The sequence below is a fragment of the Microtus ochrogaster genome, chromosome 8, assembly GCF_000317375.1.
Source record: "Microtus ochrogaster isolate Prairie Vole_2 chromosome 8, MicOch1.0, whole genome shotgun sequence".
NCBI classification, from domain to species: Eukaryota; Metazoa; Chordata; class Mammalia; order Rodentia; family Cricetidae; genus Microtus; species Microtus ochrogaster.
In genome coordinates this window covers 4,484,009-4,495,239 of record NC_022015.1, presented here as the reverse complement: position 1 = coordinate 4,495,239, position 11,231 = coordinate 4,484,009, and the positions used below count along the sequence as shown (strand labels likewise).

The 11,231-nt window shown below is 44.4% G+C and overlaps 1 protein-coding gene across 3 annotated transcripts in view; it reads right to left on the bottom strand.

Moving 5' to 3' along the window:
* Nucleotides 1-436: 436 nt before the first annotated feature.
* Nucleotides 437-11,231, bottom strand: part of Tead1 (TEA domain transcription factor 1) — a 228,957-nt gene continuing 218,162 nt past the window's right edge. For all 3 annotated transcript variants that reach the window (XM_013347686.2, XM_013347687.2, XM_026781155.1), the window contains one exon: nt 437-8,657. In XM_013347686.2, the coding sequence (XP_013203140.1) occupies nt 8,544-8,657 (114 nt within the window). In that variant the 3' untranslated portion in view covers nt 437-8,543. The remainder of the gene's footprint in view (nt 8,658-11,231) is intronic.

The window sequence follows — 11,231 nt, the reverse complement described above, 5'->3', positions numbered from 1 at the left end:
CTGTTTTGCGCTAGGCAAGCATTCTATCAACTGAGTTCCATCTGTCGGTCCACTTCTGTCAAGTTTAACAAAGCACCAGAGACAGAGACAGTTGGCTGAAGGCCAACTGAACTCGTGGGTGTTGAAGAAACCCTGTACGACACACCTAAAGCTCGAGTGATCAGGCACAGTAGACACAACCACAGCTCCAACCCACTTCCCTCCCTCCTTCATATAACCCCTACCCCACAGAGAGCAAGACGAACCCATGGGCAGAGGCAGTGGCTGCCAAGCCTGATGACCCAAGTTCAATCATCCCCACTACATGGTGGAAGAAGAGGATTGAGCATGACCTGGCTGTTGTGGACTTCCCATCCCAAGAAAGCAATGTAATTTACGACAAAAGGAGGCAGATTTCATTCTCAACAACACAGACTTCTGCAGACAAGAAAGGTGACCCACACTTTCATTTTCTTTATTTTTTTCATTGATACCGTATGGATACAAAGTTTCTAGAAAGCTACAAAATGTCTACCACTTTATCAAGAAGGCATCAAAATGTGTCACTTTGCAAAGACATGAAAACACCTGCAGGAACTGACACAAAAATAGCATTTTTAGAGTGAAGAAATAATTGCACTTAACTGTCATGGATATTAAAGTTATCACACATATGTACCGCGAAAGCTAGAATACATTTTTTTACAAAGCACTTTATAAAAAAATTCTCTGCACACAAACCCTATAATTTTCATATAACTATCATACTAAAGATAAATTCACTTTAAAGCCAACACTTACAACATTTTTAAACAAAAAGGTACCAGTACCTAAACACAAACGTTAACGAATACAAGAATACTGTACTGCCGGGAGCTTTAGCCAAATGCCTTTTCAAAGTTTCTGCAAACAGTTTAAGAAAACTTGGATAAGCCCCTCTACCCTCTTTCTCCATGGTCTCCCCAAAGAGGACCAGTCACCCAATGGCTCAGGTTCCGGCAGATCCAGATCCAGTAGCAGTACAATATCAAAGGAACCACTGACCAGATGAAACGCTTCCGCCACAAGCCCATCCTCTACACTTTACACAGAGACAACAGAGAAGCCATGAAGTCGCTTAGAACGGGAACAAATACACGAGGCAAAAACCAATTTTCATAAAATTCGAGCGTATCAAAGAAGTCAAGGCTTTTCAGGTTTTTTAAACATCACAAAAAAAAGATTTTTTTTGTCATTTTTCAGGCACGTACTGTTTTTGTTTTTACCGTTTTTTTTTCCTTGTCTGAAGTCATAAGCCCACTGAAAAAGGCCTAGAGAAGTTGATCTTTCAAGGAGGTAACAGGAGACGTACATTGTTTTTAAAGAAGTGCAGTTAATATCTAGTTTACACAGTGAAACTAATCACAGGAAACAATTAATCTGAAAAATAAAAACACAAAACTCATGGACAGGTTTTCCAAAATGATGGACGTGTGGATTCTGCCCGCCTTTCTAAGAAGGAGGGGAAATAGAATGTCCATGGTGAAGACCAACAAGGGCCAGGCTGAGCAAGGCTGCAGCCGAGTGGGATCTGACCCTATGGTCACGAGCAAGGGTGGGGACACACGCACCAATGCTGCTTCTACCTAAAACAATGTGGGCACAGGGACCCAATGCAGATTCACAGAAAAAACAGGTAAGGAAGGCGCAATAAATACAGATATGTTAGTCGACGGCACACGACTTCAGTGAGGCCTACCCTTTGCAATGCAGTACATTTAAAATACAAAACCTTCATTTTTAAGGATATAAGCAAGAGTTGAGGAGCGACAACTACCGCCAAACAAGACAGCACTGACTAGGAGGAGGCACAAGGAAACACGGGTGACTCATTTCTTCAAGTTGTGGTGTGTTCCTGCCAGGGAGGAGTCCAAGACACCAGACAACTAACTCTAACCTGTACTAAGGAATTCTCCTTTCCATTTGATAGTTGTTTTTCCTTTAAAAACAAAACAAACAGGACTTTTATACAACTTGGGGTGGATACAAATCACTTCTGTGATTTCCGAGCCCAGAGCGGCTGCTTCTTCGACACCAGGGAAGGACAGAGAACACATGTGGTAGTGTTTCGAGGCTAACTTCCGAAGTTATCTGTCATTACTTTTACACTTATATCAGCAAAGGAATTGGAAAAAAAAAAGAAAGAAAAGAAAGAAAAAGAAAGGAAAAGAGAAGAAAAAAAAAACCAAGCAAACTATTTTTTTCCTGGCTCCTTTTTGCCTCCGTTGTCCTTTTCCTGACTGTAGGGTTTTCCAGATGCACAAAGATTTTACTCTAAGCTGACACATACTTCAAAGAGTTGGCTCTCTGAGGATTAGAACATTCTTGAAAACGCCAAATTGCAAATGTTGTGCTCTTTGGAAGTCTCTTACAGCACTTTCGGACATCCGGAGCCAGAAAATCTGCCCAGAGACACTTCGACTGCAATGACCCTAATGAACCCATTTTTGATTTTTGTTCTGCACTGTCATCTCAATTCGAGGCTTCCAACAACCGAACGGTATCGCTGTGTAAAGCAGGCAAGTGCGCACTGTTGTCCCAGTGGATGAGAGTCTCCATAGACTGGACATGGACACATGGGGAAGGCGAAGCCGTGGTGTCTGTCCACTGGCCGGGATTTCGGGTGCTTGTGCGCGAGTTCCTTCCCAGGGATGCAGAGCTGGGTGACGACTTGACGGACATGCCGGGCAGTGGGGGGCGGGGGGAGTCGGCACACACAGACACAACAGTTTGCAGGGTTCCCCACTGCCGCACTGTGCTATAGGTTGAGTGGTGGTGGGGTCCCCACTGGCAGGCAGACTCACAGCAGGCAGGGACCACGCGGTGCTCTCGTGAATAGAGGCCTGTGATTGGTTACTCATCCCGGTTAACCAAAGGCATTATGGTGATCTCAAAATATTTTTGGTCTCTCTACAAATTGTCGTTATTACGGTGGCACTTTCTAAGCTGGAATCTCGAGCCAAAGGCACTTTCATGCAGGAGTGCAGAAGATTCACAAATAGCTAAGTATTTGGTCATGGATTTAAAAAGGCATCAATGAAAAGTACAATTCACTCTTGCTAGTAAACTGCGGGGTGGCAGCCTTTAGTTTTGGTATGGATGCGGATGTGAGAGCATGGTCAAGGGAGGAACTTGGGTTCCCATTCGGCTTGTCTGAAACCAAGTCCTCAGCTTCCTATAGAGCTGGATTTAAAAAACGGGCTTTTGAAACAAAAATAAGAATGATTTGGCTTGTCCTGCTTCAGATACTGGGCCAATTAGCAAAAGGACACCGAGAAGAGGCTTGAGAAAAGGCTGGCGGCTACTAAGGTAGTACTAAGGCACTGCTTCACTGGGAGGCTTTGGCAGCTGGGAAGTGAAAACTCCCTTAAAGGAAACGAAAAGTAACAGTAGTAAGAGAAATGCTTCCAGCTTACAAAAGGGCTCACGGTTCCCAGGCAGCCCGTCACACCGACACCCTACGACGTGACATCTCCAAGATTTAAGGCTTTGCAGAAAAGACACGTGCAGGGCTTAGCCACAGAAACATCAACAGAGAAGTCAGCAACTCATGCATCCTCCTAAGGTCACAGGTGAGGACCCCAACACACAGTTAGTTATTCTACCCTTCCTTAGGACAGGTATGGTACACCAGAGCAGATACAAAAAGTATACAAATTACAGGTACCTGGTTTGTAAAACTGACTGTCATGTGACTTCAAAATTTGCGGTTGTATAAAAACAGTGGCTAATGCCACCGTGGTACCGAAGCCTAATGAAGACCTGGATCTAAAAGTCCTTTGAGGGATTTTAACACCAAAGGCTCTGTTTTGGCTGGTGTGTGAACAGGACTTGGCTGCTGAGATGGGTGGCAAACAGAAATTTGACTCAAAGCCTGTGGCTGGAGAACTGTCCTCAGAGGAAGTGTAGAGACACATCAGGCTTGCCTTCTGCTCGTGGTCCAGGGACAGCTACAGGGGATCTGAAGTGACTCTGCCCATGCATTCTCAGGGATCACTTAAGCACAGAGCACCAAGGAAAGATGGCTTCCACCCAGAAGAGGCTGAAGAAGAAAGAGAAGCCCTCACCCTTGTCTGTGACTAACTAGCCGGGAGGCTATGGACCAGGCACCTCTCACCCTGTGGGAAGGGGAATGAACTGTGTTCTCTTTTGGTCTGAGTATGAGCCACCTTCCTGAACAGATCCAGGTCCACTCCACCCCTAAAGCCAAAAGAGACACAACAGCTAGCATGAAGCAGTGCAGAGAAACACACCCCAAGAACCCCAACAGCTAAAACACAGCCCAACAACTCTAACAACTAAAGGACGAAGAAGAGAAACACACCCCAATAACCCCAACAACTAAAGGACGAGGAAGAGAGTGGGAGCTTGTGAGAACCAAATCGGAGGGGGAGGGGGTGTCTCTTTTTAAGCCCCAGTAAGGTAAGGGCTACAGGACAAAACAGAAATGCTCTTTAAATGGAAGTCAGATGGCTACAGGGAAGGTGCTGGCTAGCTGTACCCAGCTTTCCAAGAGATGGCAGAAAGGGCGACAGGAAAGAGATGGTAGCTGTACAGGAGGAGGGGGGATGTTGAAGAGTAACACCCACCTGGCTCTTCCTGACCCCCTTCCCCTCCAAAGAGGTTTATAGGAGAGAAGCTTTCACAGGACAAGTGGAGAAAAACTGGTTATCAATATGCTAACGACAAGCAAGAGAAAGGGCAGCCATTTTCACATAAGGCTGAACCTTGCGCAACCCCGAGCAATGAGCTGTAACAACTGTGAAAGTGGACACAGATTCTAAAAACCTCTGACAGCACACAGGGCATGGCCAGTGAACTAGCCAAAATGTCCCTGGTCTCTAGTTTGCTGGACTGTGGGAGTCTCAGGACAGGTTGAAAGGATGGCTTCTAAACTAGGTGATGAGCGAGCAAGATGTCTATACATGTCCCTGACAGAGCTGTCCTAGAGTCACTGTGAGACAACACTAAGAAGGGAGGGGTGAGAGAAGAGAGAGGACAGGACTCGGCCAGGACATCCTTAAGGTCTAGGGAGTTGTAAAGAGGGAGAAGGAACCAAGAAGAACAGACGCAATCCTACCCAAGGCTTTCATGTGGGAGATAAAGCGAGTCTGGGCTGAGTATTGATTAGACAGGGATACCCCAGAAGACTCCTAAAGACAGAAAGGAAAGACTGGGGGATCAGGAGGTGGGACAGAGGGTGATGGAGAGAAAAACAGTGTCTTTAGGACATAAAAGGGTCATCGGTCTCATAAACCCACAGCGGCCGTGAGAACAAGCTGGGCAAATTCCAGCACTGAGTGAGGCTGGGAAGGGTTCATGAGCCTCCATCCCAAGGCTGAGGAGCTACTGACAGTTGATAGCTTCTGGGGTAGCCAAAACCAGTTTTCTTTTAAGAGTGTGGTTGTGGTTCCAGTGGATGCCTGTACACCCTTAAGTATATGGGCAGCATGAATTTGCCATGGTGGATGTGCTAGCTGGTTTTATATCAACTTAACACAAGCTATAGCATCTGAGAGGTGGGAACCTCAACTGAGAAAAGATCTCCATAAGAAATGGCTGTAGAGCCGGGTGGTGGGGGTACACGCCATTAATTCCAACACTCAGGAGGCAGAGGCAGGCCAGTCTGGTCTACAGAGTGAATTCCAGGACAGCCAGGGCTGTTACAAAGAGAAACCCTGTCTCGAAAGGGCAGGGGGGAGGGGATGCAGGGCATTTTCTTAATTAGTGCTGGAGAGGGGAAGGCTCTGCCCACTGTGGGTGGTGTCATCCTTGGGCTGCTGGTCTTGAACTCTATAGGAAAGCAGGATAAAGAAGCCATGAGGAGCAAGACAGTAAGCGGCACCTCTTCAGGGTTTCTGCATTAATTCCTGGTCTCGGGTTCCTTCCCTGACTTCCTTTGGTGATGGACTATGATGCTGAAATGTAAGCCAAGTAAACCCTTCACTCCCCAATTTGTTTCTTTGGTCATGGTGTTTCATCATGGCGTAAGATGATGGTTATTTTCTTTCTTTAAAGGTGAGAAAGAACAGGAAGCTGGGAAGGGTTGAGATATAAGGAAGGAAATAAGTTGGGGGGGGGTTGAAAAATATATATATATATTAAAGAATTAATAGCTGTTTTCAGAGCAAAAAGTGAGTCAGGACCATTCCTACCGCTCGCATGGGAAAGGCATTTGGAAGGAGAGGATGCAGACAGTGAAGCAACAGAGACATTATCCTAATTCTGAGAAAGCATACCCCTCCCCATTGACAACCAGTACCTTCTAAGTGGTACTTGAGAAATAAACCCCCAGAGCTTGGGAGGTATAGAGAGGCAAGTCCACTCCTGAGTGGTAGACCTCTCCCCCATCACCTTCTGGGATGGCCTGGCCTGTAGGCACAGATCATTTGTACCCATTTGTGTGGTCCTGGTGTCAGGATAGTAGGACATTCCTCTAGAGGAAGGATATAGGAAATCAAAGCTAAAGAAACATCCCCAGGACAGATCTTTAAACATCTGAAGACTACCAGGAGAAACCCAGGGTAACCATTCTTTGAGGGCTCGCTTAGACTCAGGGAACCAAGGCAGTTAGTTCTCTTGAAGAGAACAATGCCCTGCTGGCTCACACAAGGGAGGCATATTGCTAATGACAAAGTCTTGCACATTCTCCTCAGGTCTTCCCAGGGACCAGGGATGCAGCTGGGAGGAGACAAGAGTCAATCCAGTGTGGTTCTTTTAGCTACATGCCAGCCACGCCCAACCACCGAAGACCACAAGTAGCTGAATACCATATAAGCACAGCCAGAGCAGATGTTGGAACAAAGAAGGGGTGTGTGTCACCTGGATATAGTAGAAGTAGGATTTAACTTGATAGTCTTGGCACACACATAAAAAAAATCGCCATGCTGTTTGATTTTTAAACTTAAAAAGTTTATGTCATGTTCTACTGTGTTCACATATTCCTATCTGTGTGTGTGTGTACACATGAGTCTAAGGAAACTCTAGCTTTCCTCTTGCCTTCCTTGGAAGCAGAGGGGTAACCTTTCTTGCTTCCCCAGTGAGAAAGAACATAGGAAAGTAACCCCAGACTGGCCACATGAGACCAATGCTGCTGGGCAATGCTTTGGAATACTCAGATCAGAGTGGTGAAATCTCTCTTGGAAACAGAACTACCTGAATGAGGGAGTCTGCTTGAAAAGATCAGAGAGAGGGGTGTGGGGAGAGAGAGCGCATGAAGAACCACTGAGGCTTATGAAGAGATGTCAAGGAAAGGGACGCGCTCAGAGGAAATAGATCCACAACTGTAAAGCAGATCAAGAGAGGTGAAGAGCAATAGGAAACCACAGGAAACAGGAGTTCAGAGAACTGAATATCCACACGTGCAGGAACTCAGAGCTTCTCACGCACATTGGGTTACCAGCAACCAACTACCACAGGCTGGTGAGGAGGCTTGCGACAGTGACAGTCTGGGGGAGCAGTGACCAAGCCCGATGAGCCTTCTACTTGTCCAGATGATGACAGTTTTCTCCCAGCCACACGATTCTACATCCTTTGCAACTCACAGTGCAGTATTCATGCCAATTTAAAAATTTTTGCTATGAAATTTCAGTGGTTCAAATGTGAACTCTTCTCCATAAAAAAATTTGGTTGACCATATAAAATGTAACTGCACACACAAGACTATAACATTGTAAGCTTAGATTTGTTTCAGTATTATCTACTTATTGCAAAAAGAGCCATCTTTTCTTTTTCATTAAATAATCAATTATCACATTAGTACAATACAATTTTACATTTTTAAATATACTATATATGTTAAGGATAAGGGGTGACAATTTCTTCCTTTGCAACACCTGTTTCAACAGTTTAATGAATTAAGGTATTAGTTTAACCTTGAAGGGGAAGGTAAAAAATTTGTCTCATTAGGATATTTCTACCAAGTATTTCTTAAGGCTATAGTTTAACATTTGGTTTTTAAAAGAAAGAAAGATTTCATTTAAAAAATAATTTAGTGAATTACATTCTTCCATAACTTCCACCCTAATTAATTACAAAGATAAGTCTAAAGAATCTTAGTTTTCTTGTACTAATTTACATTTAAAGATTAATTTTACTTGTATCTTAACACAAGAATTTTATGTTGGAAAAACAAACAAAAGAACTAAATACATTTGTATAAAGGCAGTCGATGCCCCGTGGCCAATCCTCTGTCTCAGAACTATTTTCTACCACAACAGGAAACAGGTCTGCAGAGAGAGAGGTTTAGGCTGGTAAGATTCACCTTCCCCAAGGAATTGTGGGTTGCAGATCTGAGGAATACACAAAAAACTGCATCACAATTTCACAGCTACATGATAGCAAGAACACATGAAAAAATAATAATAAGTTCACTCAAACAGGATTTAGAAAAGTCAGGGTGTGACCTGGGGGCCAGGGCATCACCTGTGGTGAGGTTTACAGTCAGTCGTTGGATAATGGAGAGTGTGTGTGTGCACATATGTGTGTGTGTATATACAGATTTCTATCTATATAAATAACCAGGTTCAGTCCTTTACAAGCCTGTAGATATGATGCTGTGCTCCATGTTCACTATTCGAAACTTCAAAAACACAGGCCATACAGAGGAGAGTTTCTTGTGTATCCCTGTTTGTTACCACCTGTTGAAAAAAAAAACAAAAGGCATAAAATAAGATCATGGCCAATCTGTGCCAAGAGCATGATTTGATGGGAGAGGAGCTGTCTGAAGGTGACGAGTGGATCAAAGACCTGTTCGGCCTCGCTCTGTATCCTCCAACACATTCAGGGGATTGCAAGTTCCACTGCACCCCACCTGAGCCCTGTACCATAATCAAGGAAGACCCATTGCCATTGCCAATAGATCACCTGTCAGAGCTGCTGTGGTTTCTGTATTCATCAATAATCTGTTTGCCATCAATAATCCTCTCTCATAGAACATTCACATGTTTTAGCTGACTTTCACTTATTTTAGTATTTTTATCTTAATTTGAATTGACAAGTAATTATATAGTTTATAGGGTGGTGGTGTGATCCATCATGGGATGGTTAAATCAAGCTAATTACTATAGTAAGGATATTTATTTATTTATGTTAAAAATATTTAAAATCTTATTTTCCCACATTACATTTAACTTGAGTTAAATTCTACTTTACAACAGCTAACTACAGAGTTAACTTCATGGGCACCTTGATTAGTAGATCACATCAGCCAGCAGTACCTGGATACAGCAGAGGTATTGGCTGTGTAAAGAACAGGGGTGCAGACAGAGTCTTATCTGGAGCCCTGCTGGCACAGGCTGCACTTCTCCCGATGCATTAGACTCCCCATCCACTCCCCCTGGGTCGCTGTCCTTCCCATGATTAGCCTCTTTCAGATCTGAGCTCTGGCTCTGCTCCTCAAACTGCCTCCCCCGCCCGACCCCGTGCCACCCCAGAAGGAACATTCCCAAATCCAATCCGATCAGATTTACAACCTCACAGCGCTTCAGTGGTTTTCTGTGACTTTTATGTTCAAAAACATTTTTGACTTGAGTGCCTTATCTAGCCTGTCGACGGCCTAATTTCCCCTCCGCAATGGTCGGCTTCACCCATTTAAGTTTCCCTTGCTTTCAAGCACCCAAGCTCAGGGTCCCTGATTGAAAGAATAAAGCCTCACTTCTGATTTTCTCCATGGAGCTATGCGATTCATATAGATTGGTTGTTTTTCAATATCCATCTCACCAAGTGGACTATGAAGAACTGGACCATGTTTCCTAGTTAACCAGCTCAGGCACGGTGCGCCGTGACCAAGCATTTGATGAGTGATCGAAACTCACAACAGCCACCGATGCTGTGTGCTTGCTATCCATCTACCACAGAATGAGATGCTTGGCCTAGAGTGGGTGGCATCCAACCTCACAACTCTGTGACTGGGTGCTTCCGTTCCCTATGACAGAGGAGACTGGAGCACTAGACTAGTCGGTTGGAAGATGCTAACCCACCTATGAGCTACATACATGACACCATCTCAGCACAATGCACCTCTCTGTCAGACACTGGTGATCATTTGATTTCCCATTCGTTTACTGGATGAATGCCTGTCTCCCCCACCTGACCCTGCATTCAGTCCATCACAATATTCCTAGCACTGACACCCGAATATGCGCTTAAGTAAAGTCTTACTTCCTTGATGAATGTGAAAAATGCCATCTTTCATCTTCAATGCCCTGTTTACCATCCGTGAGAACCCCACACCCCCACATCTCTTTGGATTTCTGTGGGGCTTAGTTCAGAAATACTCAACAATTTATGACTTTGTGTCATAATCTCCTCACTTGCTTCTTTGACTCAACAGGCCACAGGCCATAAGTCACCATGGCACAAACGCTGTGTTACTAAATCACTTCCTAGCAGCCAAGGCTATACTCATAGTCTAAGCTGTGGGGGCTTAAAAGACTCTTACTGGTCATCTTGAGGTGGAGAATACAGAGTTGAGAGATCCATTTATGAATGAAGACAACATGCAGGTCTGAAGACTTTAAAAGTCTTGGCTAGGCATATAAAGTAGAGAGGGCTCAAGCTTTCTGATTTTATGACCCAAGTCTGTGTCAATTGCCATGACTTTGGGTGGGTCATAGTGACTCTTTAACCATAAAAACGGTACTGTAATTCATGGTAAGAATTTTATAATAACATTTACAAAGGGTCTTTGTATATAATGTAATGCTAGAAATGACTTAGACACATCAATCTTCTTATAAATTCATTGTCTGCCTGTCTGTATGTCTATACTGAGGATTGAAAACCCAGGGCCTGATGCATGGTAGGCAAGTTCTCTACCACCGAACATCCCCTGGCCTCTTTTCACTCTGCTTTAAAGTTTTTTATTTGATTTTACTTTATATGTGTGCATGTTTGCCTACATGCATATATGTGTAACATGCGTCTGGTGCCCTCAGAGGCAAGAAGAAGGGTGTCAGAGCCGCTGGAGCTGGAGTAACAGATGGTTGTGAGACACCATGTAGGAAACTGAACCTCGGTCCTCTATAAGAACAAGTGCTCTTAGGAACTCAGGACCGCGAGGGGTACACCCACACTCTGAGACAATGGGGATGTTCGTTCAGGAATTCACCAAGGCCAGCTGGCCTGAATCTGAAAAAGCATGGGATAAAACCGGACTTGCTGAACATAGCGGACAATGAGGACTACTGAGAACTCAAGAACAATGGCAATGG